This window comes from Podarcis vaucheri, assembly GCF_965113315.1.
Source record: "Podarcis vaucheri genome assembly, chromosome: 3".
NCBI lineage: Eukaryota > Metazoa > Chordata > Lepidosauria > Squamata > Lacertidae > Podarcis > Podarcis vaucheri.
The window spans coordinates 28967025-28983658 of record NC_138761.1 but is presented as its reverse complement, the minus strand read 5'-3'; the positions used below and the strand labels follow the sequence as shown (position 1 = coordinate 28983658).

Genomic DNA, 16634 nt, shown 5'->3' with positions numbered 1-16634 from the left:
TAAACGAAAAGCCGCCCAAAGCAGCTTAATGTGACATTTAGTTGGACCTTCTGTTCTTTACCTTTGGGGACTTTTCTGCTTTCCTTTTGGGGCTTCTCAGAGTGCAGGGGTGGGGAGTGAGAGGAGGCAATAATTCATGGGTAGGCAAACTAAGGCCCGGGGGCCAGATCTGGCCCAATCACCTTCTAAATCTGGCCCGCAGACAGTCCAGGAATCAGCGTGTTTTTACATGAGCAGAATGTGTGCTTTTATTTAAAATGCATCTCTGGGTTATTTGTGGGGCATAGGAATTCTTTTCTCTCTCTTCAAAATATAGTCTGGCCCCCCACAAGGTCTGAGGGACAGTGGTCCCCCTGCTGAAAAAGTTTGCTGACCCCTGCAATAGTTCTTCCTTCTAGGAACACAATCACTGGGCTTTTCTTTCTCTCAGAAACAACAATTGGGGAAGGAATGGTTGCTGCTCCCTCTGATTGCTCTGGTTTGTTTGCTTGCTTGATATGCAGCTTGATCTTCAGTTCCTTGTTTCTCAGGACCTTTCCCCATCTCCAAGTGAGGGTTTAATCCTGTTAATGCCAAACTAGCAATATTCCCTTTTGTCACATATATTCAACTGCAAACTATGGATCCCTGAGCAACAGGGGTCTTTATTCACATAAAGTCAGCCAGTCATTGCCAGAGGCTTCACTGTGACAAGTCCAATGTAGACTGTATGCCAGCCTTCAGCCTCGCTGCCAGGCCGGGCCTCTGCTTGGCCCATTCGAATTAGTCCTCTTTGGCGGGAAGACCGCCCATTGATACCACCAGCCAAGGGGAATTCCCCAGCCCCAGCCTGCAAGCAAACACAGCCTAGTTGCTGGGTTCATACACAGAGGAGGCCTCAACTGTTGCTCCCCACAGACACAGTGAGCGGCCACTGTAGGCCAGCCTTCTTCTGAGGCCCAGGACAGTACATATGAGTTTCCTTCCCGCCCCGCCCCCCGCATCGCTCCTCATCACAACAACACAGGCATTGATGTCCACAGGGAGGTTAAGGTTATTCCCTTTGTGTCAGATGAACCATAATCCCAGATTTCATTTTTAAAAACCAGCCTTTCTAGAACCTAAGATAAGAGGCAAAGGGTGCAGACACCCTTCTGCCAGGGCGTGTGTGTGTGTAACTAGTCTGCTCCCACATTTCACTGTGGAATGCCGGAATGCATACCCTAACAGAATGATCACCTTAATATGATTTTTCCTTCCAACATCTCTTGCAGAAACTAATGTTGTTCTTTTGGAGGAGGGAAGGGTTGAAGGTGGATGTTCCAGGTTTTATGGGCGCACACCAAACATTTATTGTGGCTTGCAGAGTACTTGACAGGCTGTTTATGGCGTCTATGATGGGAGTCATACATATCTGGCAGGCTGCGTTTGGCTTATTGAGCTGGAAGCAATGCAGGCCTGAGTTGCAGGATTCAGCTGTGAATGTCTTGCCAGTAACGTATAGCTTTTGTTGATATATGTTCTTTTTCTTCCAGACCTACAATATTTTCAACGATGATAACCTGGAATACAGTGGTTTGTCTCGTCAGTTTCTCTTCAAGCGCCTGGAGCCTTTCACTCTCTACATCCTAGCCCTTGAAGCTTGCACTGCAGCTGGCTGCAGCCGCTCTTCATCCCAGCCAATCTGGACGGACGAAGCCCCTCCTGAATCTCAGCTGGCCCCAGTAATCCAGTCGGTGAACGCGACCGGCATTGGACTGAGCTGGTCTCCGCCAATTAATTCAAACGGGAAAATAATGCGCTATGAAGTTATTCAGAGACGCAGCAAAGGAAATGCTTCGGGGAACAATGCAACAACAGAAGAAGAGGAAAATGTTTTCACCGAATATAACACTGGGAGCACTACATTTGTATACAGTGCTCAACATTTGCAGCCATGGACTAAGTATGAATATAAGATACGTGCCTGGAATTCAGCCGGTTACACTGACAGTTCATGGTCTGCTGCAGAGACCAGTCAAGCTGCCCCAATGGGCTTGGCTGAACCTGTCTTGAGATATATCCCCAAAAGTCCAAACAAAATTTGGATCTTGTGGTCCTCCCCAGAAGAGCCCAATGGCATTTTGCAGTCTTATAGGCTCCACAGAAATAACGTTCCATATCCTTTTAGCTTTGATGCTGCTACTTTCAACTATACTGATGAAGAGTTACTGCCATATACAGAATACAACTATGCAGTAACGGCTTGTACTATGGGAGGCTGCTCTACCAGCAACCGTGCCAGTATTCGGACACTCGAGGCAGCTCCAGCATTCGTGAACCCTCCCACCCTAGAAGATCTTGGTTCCACCCAAATGAACGTATCGTGGTTACCACCCCAGATCCAAAATGGAGAAATCACAAAGTACATTTTAAAATTAAATGGCGAAGAGCTCTATGTTGGAAAAAGTTTATTCAGAAAAGTGTTGAATCTACAGCCTTATACCAGGTATGACATCATGCTAGTCGCTTGTACCAATGGAGGATGTACAGCTAGTGCACCCCAATCTGTTTGGACGATGGAGGCTGCACCACTTAATATAGATGCCCCCAGCTTGCTAGTGACAGGTTCAGAATCGATAGAAATCACGTGGAAGGCTCCTGCAAATCCAAATGGCAAGATCCAAAGTTACGAGCTAAGGAGAGACGGGTTTCTGGTTTATTTGGGGCTGGATACTCGTTATCATGACTTTATGCTAACTCCAGGAAAAGAATACAGCTACGCTGTTACTGCAAACAACAGCCAAGGAAGTGTCACCAGTGCTGTAGCCACAAGTAGAACTAATCCCTCTGCCCCGTCTGGAATGTCACCTCCTCGATTGCAGGCATGGTCCTCAGAGACAATTTTGGTTACTTGGGACCCACCAGCAAAAGTCAATGGGGATATAGTCAGCTATACAATCACGCTGCGGGACCCTATTGAATTGGAGAAGAAAGCTGTTCATCTGGAGTCAACACATGTTTCCTTTGGGAGACGGTACTACACTTTCGCAGCATTAAAACCCTATCACAGGTAACTTGTGAACACGTACTTCAGTGCGTGAATATTGTCTGTTATTCTGATCATAGTGTGACACATGAAAAATCAAAACAAAATGCTCTTATGCCAATGCAGTCCTAGATGACTGGCGAATTTTGGCTCCCTGTAACCAGTTTGTTCTACCGGTTGGGGGGGGGGGAATTGGGAGGTTGGTATCCTCAAGATTCAGAAGACCAAACAGCATGTAAAAACAGACGTAGCAGGAAGGACCCCATATTTCTCCCTAACAGAGGCACCAGCTTCTTAGCATGATTGAGGGAGCCCTACACAACATCATGGTATCACACACGCAATGTCATGAGGAGCAGGAGGGCCGAGCTGAACATTGAGGGGGCCCAAAAGTGCTTCGGCCCCTAGAAGCCACTGGCTAGGCTGTCTAACAGAGCTATGCCTTCAGAATGTGACGCTAGGCTAGTGGGGTTTGCCAAAATATTCCTGCTAATACATTATGAACAATGTCTCAAGGCATGAGTCATAGAATCATATATTTGTAGAGTTGGAAGGGACTGCAGGAGTCATCTAGCAATGCAGGAATCTTTTTGCCCAACGTGGGGCTCAAACCTGAGATTAAGAGTCTCATGCTTTACCAACCGAGTTTATGAGATCTCTTCAGACTGGTCCTCAGTACTGAATGGAGGGTGGCTGTGGCAGCTTTGATCTGAATGTATAGTAGATTATCCATTGTAAAAACTGTCAACTCTCCATTCAGCAGAGCTTACTGAATCAATCAATTTTTCTTTTTCTTATAGCCAGCCCTTGTCAATGGGATCTTTAATATGCCACTAGCTGCTCAATTAGAAGAGGACCTTTTATCAATAGCTTCAGAAAACTCTCCTACTTTTTTCCTTTTCAACTCTAAGTATGTGTATAGGCCTAAGCACACAGTGTGCATCACATTCCCTGCCTTTTGATGCATAGCAATCTCGGAATTGCAGGACAAGAGTGCTCATTTCTTTTCCTCCCAGAACGGGTTGTCCCATTATTTTCAGTGGAAACTTATAGGAAGTGGCTGGATGCACATGCAAGGTTTTCAACCAATTATTTTAACATGTTTTCACTTGCTAGCGAAGTGGAGAAGTAATGCATACATTTGTGCAGTAGAAGTCTCTTTGATCTCCCATCATTATTTTATAAATAAGAGCATGGGCAGAGGAAGATAAAAGTTCTGTCTGAGTCACAGATAGTCATGGGAACAAACCATAGTCCATGGCCCAGCTTTTCTCAGCAGGCTGGCAGTCCAAAACCTCTGGAGGCTACCAGGCTGTGGTAGGCTAACAATTAATTTTGTAAATTTAATGCAGACAGGCTGGAATGCGAGTTCAGATCACAAAGCCTGATCCTTTTTCTTTAGCGGAGCTTATGATACAAATGTTGCAGCATGATTATATTTTTTAGAAATTTGGTAAGACTTGTTTGTTTCAGCTAACTTTGAGTGGCCTGAGTTAAGCTTTCTGCTTCATCATATATTTTGAAATTATAAGCCACCTAATTGGTTGACTGAACAAGGAACTTACAGTTTGTCTTACAGTAGATATAAGGAACTTTTAACATTCAAATGCAACTTTTTTCTAGTTCAGGCAAAGCATAGCCATTATCTCACCAAATATATTCAAAGTACTGTGTTCCTAATATATAAACCATGCTGATTTTTTGCAGACATGGGGATCGCAGTGCACACACATGCAGGAATGTCTCCATCCATTTCAGCAAAGGAGATAAAGGGGTGTGCATGTTTGCAACTCTTGCTTTACACTGAACTAAATGGGGGGAGGGGAGTGCTTATGCTAGAGATCCACACATGCATTGAAGGTTCTGGACCTTCATGTATGTGAGGCCATTATGCTTGCTACCCAGCCAGATTGGTGGGGTATATTACTACTACTACTACTACTACTACTACTACTACTACTACTTGCACCACAGTGCAAAAAGTGGAGGGAAAGGAAACATCCCACCCAGTGGAACGCCCTCCCATCAGATGTCAAACAGATAAATAACTATAGTCATACCTTGGATCCCAAACGCCTTGCGAGTCGAACATTTTGGTTCCCGAACTCCCCAAACCCGGAAGTGAGTGTTCCGGCTGCGAACGTTCTTTGGAACCCAAACATCCAACGTGGCTTCTGCGGCTTCCGATTGAGTGCAGGAAGCTCCTGCAGCCGATTGGAAGCTGTGCCTTGGTTGTCGAACGTTTTCAGAAGTCGAACGGACTTCCGGAATGGATTCCATTTGACAACCAAGGTACGGCTGTATATGACTTTTAGAAGACACCTGAAGGCAGCCCTGTACAGGGAAGTTTTAAAAGGTTGATGTTTTATTGTGTTCTTAATATTTTGTTGGGAGCCACCAAGAGTATTATTATTTGCATTTATTTTAAAGCACAACACTGCTGTGCACACCTTTCTTTTGGAACATCTTTACTGTAATTACACATATGTGCAATAGATACGTTTATAGCCCTCCTTCTACTTAACTTCCTTCTGATGTGTCTTTCTAAAGGTATGAAGTCCAAGTGCAAGCTTGCACACTCCTGGGCTGCACTTCCAGTGAATGGGCTTCTCTACAGACCCTTGAAGCACCTCCTGAAATCCAGCCAGCCCCACTCATAGATGTGCAGTCAAGCCATGGTGGAATCCAGTCTGTTCTTTCCATTGTGTGGACAGGTCCAAAGCAACCAAATGGGAAGATCTTATATTACGAGCTTTACAGAAGACAAGTAACACTTGAGCAACTAAATCTAGACCTGGTCCTTGTTTATAATGGTTCATCCACATCCTTCAAAGATGCCACACTTCTGCCTTTTACTGAATATGAATATCAGGTATGTCACATACAGAATGAAGACCTAATCCTATGATTCCTATGAACATCTTAGGAAATAAGTTTTATTGCTAAATTGTTAATATACTGTAAAAGACTGTATACTCAGAAAAAGTGTTACAATAATTCCATATAGTTCACATGTACAAAAAGAGCTTCGAGAATTAAATACAGTCAATGTCCCTCCCTGTTTTTTGGCACAGTGATTCCCATTTTTACACATACACATTTTTTGTAATGCACAGAAACTGACATATTTTCAGAGGCATGGTGCAAAATGTTTGTGAATGCTCTCAGCACTTTTGTTTGTTTGCATATTTATACTCCATGCTTTCATAAAAATCTATCCAAGTAGTGTACAACATATAAAAATAAAACCAGCAAGAAGCATCCATTAAAAGATACCATTTATATTGTAAAGGCCTGTCAAAACAATATAGTTTCAAAAGATGTGTGAGAGAAGGAAGGGATGCATCCTGCTTGAACCACTGTTGGTAGGACGTTCAACAGGCAGAACCTGCCACACTGAAGACTTGGCCCCTAGTGAAGGCTAACTGAATCTCAGGGGTGTGAGGAGCCACCAGAAGTGCCCCACCAGAGGATCTCAGTGATCAAAGTGGAGCATGGGGAATCAGGTGGTTCTTAAGATCCTTTGAGCCCGCTTTGCTTAGGACTTTGCGAATTAACAGAATATGTTGAACCTGGCATAGTAATCTGGCTGGCTGCTGCATTCTACGCTAGTTGAAGCTTCCAGGCCAGATACAAGGGCAGCCCCACATAAAGCATGTTACAGTAATCATTCAGTTGCAGCTCCTTCCCACACAGGGAAGTACTGTTTACTCTGAGTGGCTGCTACTCTCTCAGTCTGCAGTCTTTCCCAATCCTACCTGGAGATGCTGGGGATTGAACCTGGGACTTTGTGCATGTAGAGTAAATGTCCTGCCCCTGAACTGCAGCCTGCAATAGAGGATGTTGGTGAGGTTGAAGCTGCGAGTCTGATCAGGACTGGAAGGGTGTGTGAGTGTGGGTGTGAGCTGAGCATTCTGTTCTTGATGTGTATGGCCTGGCTTGGCTCCACATGCAGTGGTACCTCGGGTTAAGTACTTAATTCGTTCCGGGGGTCCGTTCTTAACCTGAAACTGTTCTTAACCTGAAGCACCACTTTAGCTAATGGGGCCTCCTGCTGCCGCTGCGCCGCCAGAGCACGATTTCTGTTCTCATCCTGAAACAAAGTTCTTCACCCAAGGTAATATTTCTGGGTTAGCAGAGTCTGTAACCTGAAGCGTATGTAACCCGAAGTACCACTGTAGAGCTATTTCTAGATGGAGATAGCTTTTGTATTGTATGTGCATAATAGTAAATCCAGAGGCCTCTTAGCCATGCCATGAACTTTAAAGGAATGGTTATAATAACTCTCTCGCTTCAGTCATTATTCCCATATGTCTTCTTTTCTGAAGAGAACATAAAGCCTAATGAACTTTGGATGTCTTCTCTGTTTGCCACTGAATGTTCTTGGGTGATCAGACTGAATCTGTATTGCTGCTGCTGAGAAGTGTGTGACCTCCATTTGGCAAGTGTATGCCAAAACGTCTGGCATCTTGGGGGAGCCCATCTTTCATCGCTGACGATGGCTCTTGGGTTACTTGATTTCCTACTCTTTCTAATGATGTAATTTTCCTTAAACTTCAATGAACTTAATGGCAATGAGGTAACTGCTAGGATTCTTTCCAAAATAGATCGCTTTATTTTAGAGACTGGTATCTTTTTTACCCCCCCCTTCCCCTACCCCCATCCCTCTCTTCCCAGTTAATGTACCTGAGGGGATACTTTTTTCTTGTAATTCGGCTCTTTGTGGACAAAATTATTAAATCTTTTCAAAAAACTATCCGGTACATTATGGTTGAGGTAAGCGCCTTTAAATCAGGCGCTCAATGTGTTTTGGAAGCAGTGTGAACTTCTTACATGAGTAGATGTCTCGTGTCTGAGACTAAGGGGAAGAGAAGAGGCACTGGAAATTCATTTTCCCTCTCTTTTCTAAAACGTATTATAGCTACTGTGTGCCTTCTACAGCACTGGTCTTCAACTAGTAGGTGGAGACCCACTGGTGGGTCACAGCCTGATCCAAGCTGGGTCACAAAAAGAGCTGTACCATCATGCAAAGATATGCCAAAAGGTTGAGAAATTGGTCCTCAAAAGCATGTTTGGGTCTAAAGTGTGTACTGGGTCTTAAAAGGTTGACAATACCTGTTCTACAGGATAGGATTATCACAAAATCCAAACAAGCGAAGAATCCTGTGGCACCTTAACATCCAGCAGATTTAATATGACATCACCTTTCATAAAGACAAAAGTTAATTAAGTAAATGAACTTAAACATGATCTTATTGGTTATTTAAAACAATGAACTGAAGTCCGTCAATGGCCATTATTTCATTCTTCTGGAGTACATTCTTTCATGTGTGGAATGCATATAATCTATTCACAACAGGGTTTCTATGGGTCTAAATATAATCCTGTTTCCTTCTTTCCACTACATGGTGCACACAGGCAAAAGCATTACAGGGAATGTTTCCCCTACCCCACTATTTTAATTATGCAAAATGATGCATGGTATGCCGTGCTGGTCCCACTCAAAATAGACACTGAAGTTAATGGACAAGACTAATTTATGGACTGCAAGAAGATCAAACCTATCCATTCTTAAGGAAATCAGCCCTGAGTGCTCACTGGAAGGACGGATTGTGAAGCTGAGGCTCCAATACTTTGGCCACCTCATGAGAAGAGAAGACTCCCTGGAAAAGACCCTGATGTTGGGAAAGATGAAGGGCACAAGCAGGAGGGGACGACAGAGGATGAGATGGTTGGACAGTGTTCTCGAAGCTACGAACATGAGTTTGACCAAACTGCAGGAGGCAGTGGAAGACAGGAGTGCCTGGCGTGCTCTGGTCCATGGGGTCATGTAGAGTCAGACACAATTAAAAGACAACAACAATTTATGTTCATTCTGAGTAGGACTTAGTTGACTATAACCCTGTGGATCCTAAATAACTTGCAATGTACAGTGGTACCTCAGGTTACATACGCTTCAGGTTACATATGCTTCAGGTTACACACCCCGCTCACCTAGAAATAGTGCTTCAGGTTAAGAACTTTGCATCAGGATAAGAACAGAAATCAGGATAAGAACAGAAATCAGGCTCCAGCGGGAGCCCTATTAGCTAAAGTGGTGCTTCAGGTTAAGAACAGCTTCAGGTTAAGTGTGGACCTCCGGAACGAATTAAGTACTTAACCCGAGGTACCACTGTACAAGGGAAAAGGTTCTAGGTGGACAGTGTTCAGTGGACAGCAGGTGCTCTCTCAGGTATTCTGGGCCCAGGTATACAGGACATTAACAGTAAGACATATTCCCTTGAAATTAGGATGGAAACAAACTGGTAATCAACAGAGTTCCTGCAGTATTTGATATGCACTCTGGCAGCCTTTATTCATCACTACACTGACTGTTGCATTCTAGATCAACTCAAGTTTCCAAACTGTCTCCATAGGCAGCCCCTCATACACCACTTTACAATAGTCCAGACTCCAGACAGAGTTTTCCTAGGCATGTCCAACCATAGCAAGGGCTCTGTTTTACAGAGAGTGATGTACCTGTTGTATCAGCCAAGGTTAACAGAACACATTCCTTAGCATAGCCTCTATATGAGAAATCAAGTTGTTCCCAGCCTAACACGCTACTCTTTTTGGGAGAGTGTGACCCTACCTATGATGGGCAATTCTCCAGCTTTAGGACCACCCACCACAGGGAGCTGTGCCTTCTGCAGATTATTTTTTCAGTTATTCAGCCTCATGCAGTGCATGACTCATTCAAGGACAAAACTGTCATGTCTAGTTCGGATGGAAAGATGAAACAGAGCTTATGCTGATGTCACCCACTCTAAAACTCTGGATGACCTCTATCAGTGGTCTCATACAGAAGTTAAAAAACAAAGGAAGGGGACTAGATACCTTGAATGTCAGATGCAAGCTTCTTCAGGGAATGACAATAGTATCCCACTTCTACCTTCTGGAATCGTTGGGCAACAAAGGAGTGAAGCCACTGCAAATCAATACTCCATGAATTCATCTAGGAGGACACCATGCCTGAACGTATTAAAAACTGCCAGGAGGTCCAGGAAAATAAACAAATCACATTTCCCCTGTCTTTTTCAAGAAGGGTCATCAACCAAGTTGACTGACACAACCCACGTTCTGGCTAGAAGCAAGATTGAAAAATGCCTGGTTAATATGCATCAAGCAACACTACCTAGAGACGCTCCGCCACAACTTGCTAGAAGACCTTGACCAAAAATGGAAGATTGGAAACCCAGGCTATAGCTCTCCAATCATGTGGTCCTTTTTAAGGCAGCAGGCTCACTTGTGGTTTTTTTCAAACTAGTTGAAACATTGGCTTCTCCTAAGGAAATCTTTTTCTCTTGGCAATTCAGCATGAGTCATGGTGGGTTGAGTGAACAAGTTGTAGGGTGAATAGAAGCAAGTCTTCTGCCTCACATGCCAAGAAATGGGATTTATCAAATAAAATCTGACTGGAGAAGGACTTGGATAACTTTAATACTAATATTGGTGAAATGGTGGTGTGAACATGAAATAGATATGAACAAAAGCCTGGCAAAACCAATGCAGTGGGCTACTGAAAGTTCTAACCCTTCCAAAAATATAAAAGCTATTTAACCACTTAGAGAAGTTCAGCTAGATCAGATTGTGTGGACACAGTGGTCGGAGAAAAGTAGTTACGACCTTTGAGCCATACCCACCACTGAATAAGCCTTCAAATGAGTTCAAAGCCATGTCTGATCAGATTTGACATGAGTGTTTCTCCACCTGGATTTTATTAATTAATTCTTTATTAAGGTCCATGCTGAAACTGAGTAAGCCTGACAGTCCTTGGATCTAGTTGTGTTCAAATTGCATATCTTTAGCAGTCTTGTGTGTGTGTTCCTCTGCCATTACTGTCATTTGTGGCATCCCTCAGGGATCTATTCTTAGTCCCACCATTGTTGACAATTTATATGTTGCCTGTGAGACACCTTATTCATAAGTATAGGGATTGGCTTTCGCTATTATGCTGATGAAACCCAGATTTATATTTCACTTAAGCACGATATTGATTCTGCTGCCTCTCTCTCGGAGGCTTGTTTGCTGGCCATAAAATTTTAAATGCAACTAAATTTCCTCCAGCTGAATGAAGCTAAAATTAAGGCACTAGAGCCAGGCCCTTTGCAACACTTTAAAAAATGCTGTCAGTCATCAAGGTCCAGCTTAATGGGTTTGACATTAACAGCACAACTGAGGTAAGGGGGGGGTCTTCCTTTTCTTTCTCTGAACCTTTAGCAAAAGTCCATGTATTTAGGACAATATTGGGAGGGCCTGCGACTCAGTCAGAGCATTACAGAAGGTCCCAGGTTCAATCCTGGCTGCTCCAGTTTGGATCAGGCATTAGGTGATGGGAAACACCTCTGGAGAGTCATTGATCTGGAAGAGCAATAATCCCCAAGCCAGAGCACACTAATTTTCCAACTGGCTGCAAAGGATGCTGCCTTGTATCTCTGAATGATTTCCTGTTCTGCTTTCATGTCCATCTGCTCAGACTCTATTGATTTGGGTTATCCTGCTATGAGTATGCATCAGGTGTCCTTTAGACTATTCAGTTGCCTAGTCTAAAAAGCAAGCAGAATTTCCATCCTCAGAGGAGGCTGAAACTCTGCAAGACTGACAATTATGGACTTGCTTCCTCCCATTAGGAGACAAGTTCAGAACATTGGCTCAGGAAGAAACATAGCAGTGGGCAGTGCTTTTTTTCTGGGGGGACGCAGGAGTACACATACCCCTAAACATTTTGTGAATCTAAGTTGGGCCTCATTGAGGGGCAGTATTTCAATATGAGTAGGAAAATGAGAGTACCTCTAAACATTTTTTTTAGGGGGAAAAAAAGGACTGGCAGTGGGCCACACTGAAGCTGGATGATTTATACCCTGTCATTCTCTGAAAATAAAGTGTGTCTGGTCTACAAGAAGTTTGGGAAACACTGTGTTTGTGCACTATTGACTTTCTAAAATTTCCAACCAACAGCTTGTCGAAACTCAGCATTCATACATACAGAGGCCTTATCTTCAGGGAGGTTTACAAGCAGAGCATGATATTAATATCACATTGCTGATCAGAGATAAACTGTATCTCAAAATGGGGAGTGGTACATATTTGGCTGTTATCCACTACCAGATCCATATAAACCATAAATTTATTTGATCTTTCTAAAGAATTAGCTTCTTTTAGTGGCCATCATAACACTTTGTGGCCATGACAAGCCAGGGGTTGAAAAAGCAAAAGCCTGAAGTTTTAGTTTGTCTTTATAGGGATGGGAAAGCAAGGTACAAATAAATGAAACTAAATAATTTATAAATAATAGTAATCATATAGTTGTCCACCTTGCTATAATATTGTTATACTGCATTATTAACTATTTAATATGATTATAATCATATATAATACAGTGTATTATATATGATTATAATCATATTAAATACTGTATTAATACTAAATACTAAATATTAAATACTGTATTAATACTGTATTAATCATATATAATAGAGTGCTATTTTTCTAGAAAAAGAGATGCTGGAACTCACCATGAACACCTCCCTTGTTCTCTTATAATAACAATGGTGCCAACCTGAGAGGTACCAGAACTGTGTTCTGGAGAGTTCTGGCTGGAAAAAAAGCCCTGAACATATAGTATAATATAGATAGTATGATAGTGTGCTCTCTTGCTTTGCTGGCAGATGAGATGATGATGATGATGATGATAAATACATCAATAATTTTACCCCCACCCATCTGACTGGGTTTCCCAAGCCACTCTGGGCAGCTTACAACATAACTAAAACCATAATACAAACATCAAAAACTTCTGTAAACGAAGCTTGAGCTATCCAGAAATTGTATTGCCATCACACAAATGCAAGAGCCGTTTTTGCAGACCAGAGTTTATCCACCTTTGCAAACCTCTATGAACAAGGAGGCTGTTTATGAATCTATGTTTATTCATTAAACCAAACAAAGGTATCAGATTTATTGGCCCCTCCACATTAGTTATGAGCCTGTTATGGCTCTGTTCTCCCAAGACCTCCTTAGGTAGATTGTGATTCTGACATATTCAAACGCCATGACAAGCCTATCTTTTAAAAAGACATTAGTGTGAGTGCCATGGGAAAATACACCCCAGGGCTGTAGATGAATTGATATGATTTCCTTGATTGTATCTTTTTATTTATAAGGCATAATTTATGAGCACTGAAAAGCAAACTAAAATGAGTGATGACTAACTACAGCCAAAGTAATAAATCAACAGCACTGAAAGAAGTAGTGATTTTGATCGAATCTATTGAATTAGCTGTTGCCCTTAGCCATTACAGGTATTGGAAAGACCTTTTAATATCTGCTTATCTCTCTCCTGGGAATGTTTTAACTATCTCATTATGTACCCATAGGAAACAAATTATTAAATTGTCTGCCTTTTGGAGTTAAACATGTTTGCATCTCATCTTCGTTACTGATGCATTAGAATATTAAAAGGAACAAGGTTTGGCTGAAACTTTGATAACCTTTTTTATGTCAGACTTAAATACTTTGTTCTGCCTCTCCATTTATGAAAAGAACAAGTTCTGGAAGCAGAAGTGTTGCTGCTGTTTCTAAAAAAAGACTTTATGTATGAAGACCTATATATCCCAGAGTTGACTTACCAGATTTCATTATCCAGCAGACCAAGGCTACATCTGCACCATACATTTAGATAAATATTATACCATTTGTAACGGTATTGACTTCCCCCAAAGAATCCTGGGAACTGTAGTTTTTTGAAAGTGTTGAGAGCTTTTAGGAATCCCTCATTCTCCTCCCAGAGCTACAACTCTCAGAATGGTTTAACAATCAATCCTTCTTCCCAAGCAACTCTGCAAATTATAGCTCTGTGAGGGGAATAAGGGTCTTATAATTACTGCTCACCTGGGGCTCTGGGTGGGCAACCTTTGCCACATGGCATGTTGGGTCTGGGGAGGCCACCATCTTACAACCCATCTTATGATCTGTTGATGGTCCCCCATGGTTACTAGGAACCATGCTTTCAGGCTAGTGGGCCCAAGCCTGTGCAACTTCCTCCCAACTGAGATTAGACAGCACCCACCCTCCTTGCTGAGCTTCAGGTACATGACTAAAATTTCCTTGTTCCGGCAGGCAATTTAAGGTAGTGTTCTATTTTATGATGGGGCTTTTTTATTGTCCCATTTGCTGTGGTTTGTTTTTTTTATGTATACCACATAGAAATGTGAATCTTCAACATTAGATACATGTTTTAAATAAATAATTGCGTGCTTGAGCGGTCTAACAATAAAACAACAACAATGCAACAAGGAAAATGTGCATGTTTAAACATATGATTCACAAAGATGTCCCTAACATACATTCATGGAAGTTAAAAGGAAGGCGTTCCGCAGCATCTTCTTGAGGGGCTCACTCCAAAGTCTTAGCCATTAGGCAGCTGGGAAATCACATACATTTAAACTGAAATGTTTAAAGGTTGCTCCGTTTTACATTAGTTCTATTGCAATAACAAAACATTTCCCTCCGTCTTTGTGGGAAAGCCAATGGGTCACTTGGAGAGATTGCTGTGTAGACAGTCACCAAAGGAATGGCTGTTTGGGGACCATTCTTCTGCCATATCTTATCGCAGAGGTCTGTAGCACAACCACTTGATATACCACCTTGGCTGCCCTTCTAGATTTGGTCATCTGACTGTTCCATTACCAGCCTGAAGGAGCAGGGCTCTGTGAAGGCACATTTTTCAGCTGCCAAACAAGATTCCATTCGCTGTGCCTAGAATTCTTTCGTTCACTAAGTAGATGGATTCAACTAAGCTTTCCCTTTTTTTCAAAGTGCTGTCTGGGCACGTGGCCAAGAAAATGAAGATGAAGACATCTGAATTACTGCTTGTGTAGATGAATCTGGAGCCCTCTTATGGCTTTCTTAAGCCTGTGCACCTTCTAATGATGATAGAAATTTTGGCAGCACTTTGGATTTGGGGGTCTGCGCAGCATGATGTAAGATTAAATTATAAAGGAGGCAATATATAGTTGAAGAATTCAAGGCACAAGTACTTTCTGTTCCCATTTCCCCTGCTATAGACCAGAAGACTTAGACCTGAATCTATTACTCGAAGGATATTTCAAGATTCTCATATGAGAATTATAGGTATTCATCATGAATGCAGTATTAAAACTTCCAGGGATGGCTGTTATTAACTTGTATGGTTATTAACTGGTATGGTAGCTTAATGACAGCACTGGCCTTCATTGTCTAAAATAAATAGCATTCAACTTAGCTCATATACTCCTTAATTTAGTTTAAATCCAGCTTGTGCCATTTTCTCTGCAAATGTCTCTCAGCTCAGTGATTGCAGCTCCACCCCCATATGTTGGGTGTGCACATGCAGTTCAAGTTTTAATTCTCTTCATAAGCAGCATATATTCCTTTAGAATAAGTTGGCTGTGCTTGATGAACTTTACGCTTCTCCTTGTTTTTGTTTCATCTTCTGTCTTATCCATTCTTCGCTGCACAGGGGATCATGTCTCAGTAGATCTGCTTTATCCATCTGCTTTGTAAGGATGATAGTGGCATTGCTTCTTATGTGACTGTGCAAATTCGCTAGAAACTACAATAACAGAATTGAAAAGCTATAATTGACCTCCCCTCAACACACACAAAACAGGGTCCAAAACCTCTCCCCATCTGCTAGCTTCCCCTAGGAATAGATGCACAAATTTGGGTGTCTTATTCTTCCAACCTTAAGTTCAGTTTGCCAAATTTATGCATCAGTTTGCAAAGGAGAATTAATGCAGGCAATGCAGGTAAAATGCCAAAAGAGCATACTCTCCAACTCTCTCCAATTTGTAGTGACATTATTATTATTATTATTTACAGTCATACCTCGGGTTACAGATGCTTCAGGTTGTGTGGTTTCGGGTTGCGCACTGCACCGAACCTGGAAGTACCAGAACAGGTTACTTCTGGGTTTCGGCACTCGCACATGCACAGAAGTGCTAAATCAAGCTTTGCACATGTGCAGAAGTGCCGAATCGTGACCAGTGCATGCGCAGACACGGCACTGTGGTTTGCGAATGCTGTGGGTTGTGAACGTGCCTCCCGCATGGATCACATTCGCACATGAGTGTCCACTGTACTGGTTCACTGATACACTGTTGCCCTTATTTCGCCATTTGGGGAGCTCTGGGGCATGTCTTCATGCAATCACATACACAGTGTTGACTAAACTGGACTATCTTTCCATTTTCCAAGCCCCCAGAAGTTGAATATCTGGATGTGTTTGAGCTAGTAAGTGAAAACCAGGCCCATTTAAATAAATATACTTTAGGTTTTTCCTTTACTACGTTGACATACAGCAGCGGAGAAGGCCTTCCAATAATGTGTTCAAAATGAGTGGGGAGTTGTGAACCTGTGGAGAAAGTGTGTGGAAATAAGGAATTTCAATTTCCATGTGGGAAAAACTGAGTATATGAAAGCTCCACTGTGGTTGGGAAGAACGGCTGAGTACCTGCCTTGCTTGCAGAAGTAATAATAATAATAATAATAATAATAATAATAATAATAATAATAATAATAATTTATTATTTATACCCCGCCCATCTGG

The 16634-nt window shown here is 42.3% G+C and overlaps 1 protein-coding gene across 7 annotated transcripts in view; it reads left to right on the top strand.

Moving 5' to 3' along the window:
* The window catches only part of USH2A (usherin), a 432976-nt gene that overhangs the window by 394160 nt on the left and 22182 nt on the right, over nt 1-16634 (top strand). For all 7 annotated transcript variants that reach the window (XR_014218160.1, XM_082217159.1, XM_082217162.1 and 4 more), the window contains 2 exons: nt 1515-3031; nt 5558-5879. Coding sequence is in view for 6 of the 7 variants with exons in the window: in XM_082217159.1 (XP_082073285.1) it covers nt 1515-3031; nt 5558-5879 (1839 nt within the window). In the remaining variant the exon portion in view is untranslated. The remainder of the gene's footprint in view (nt 1-1514; nt 3032-5557; nt 5880-16634) is intronic.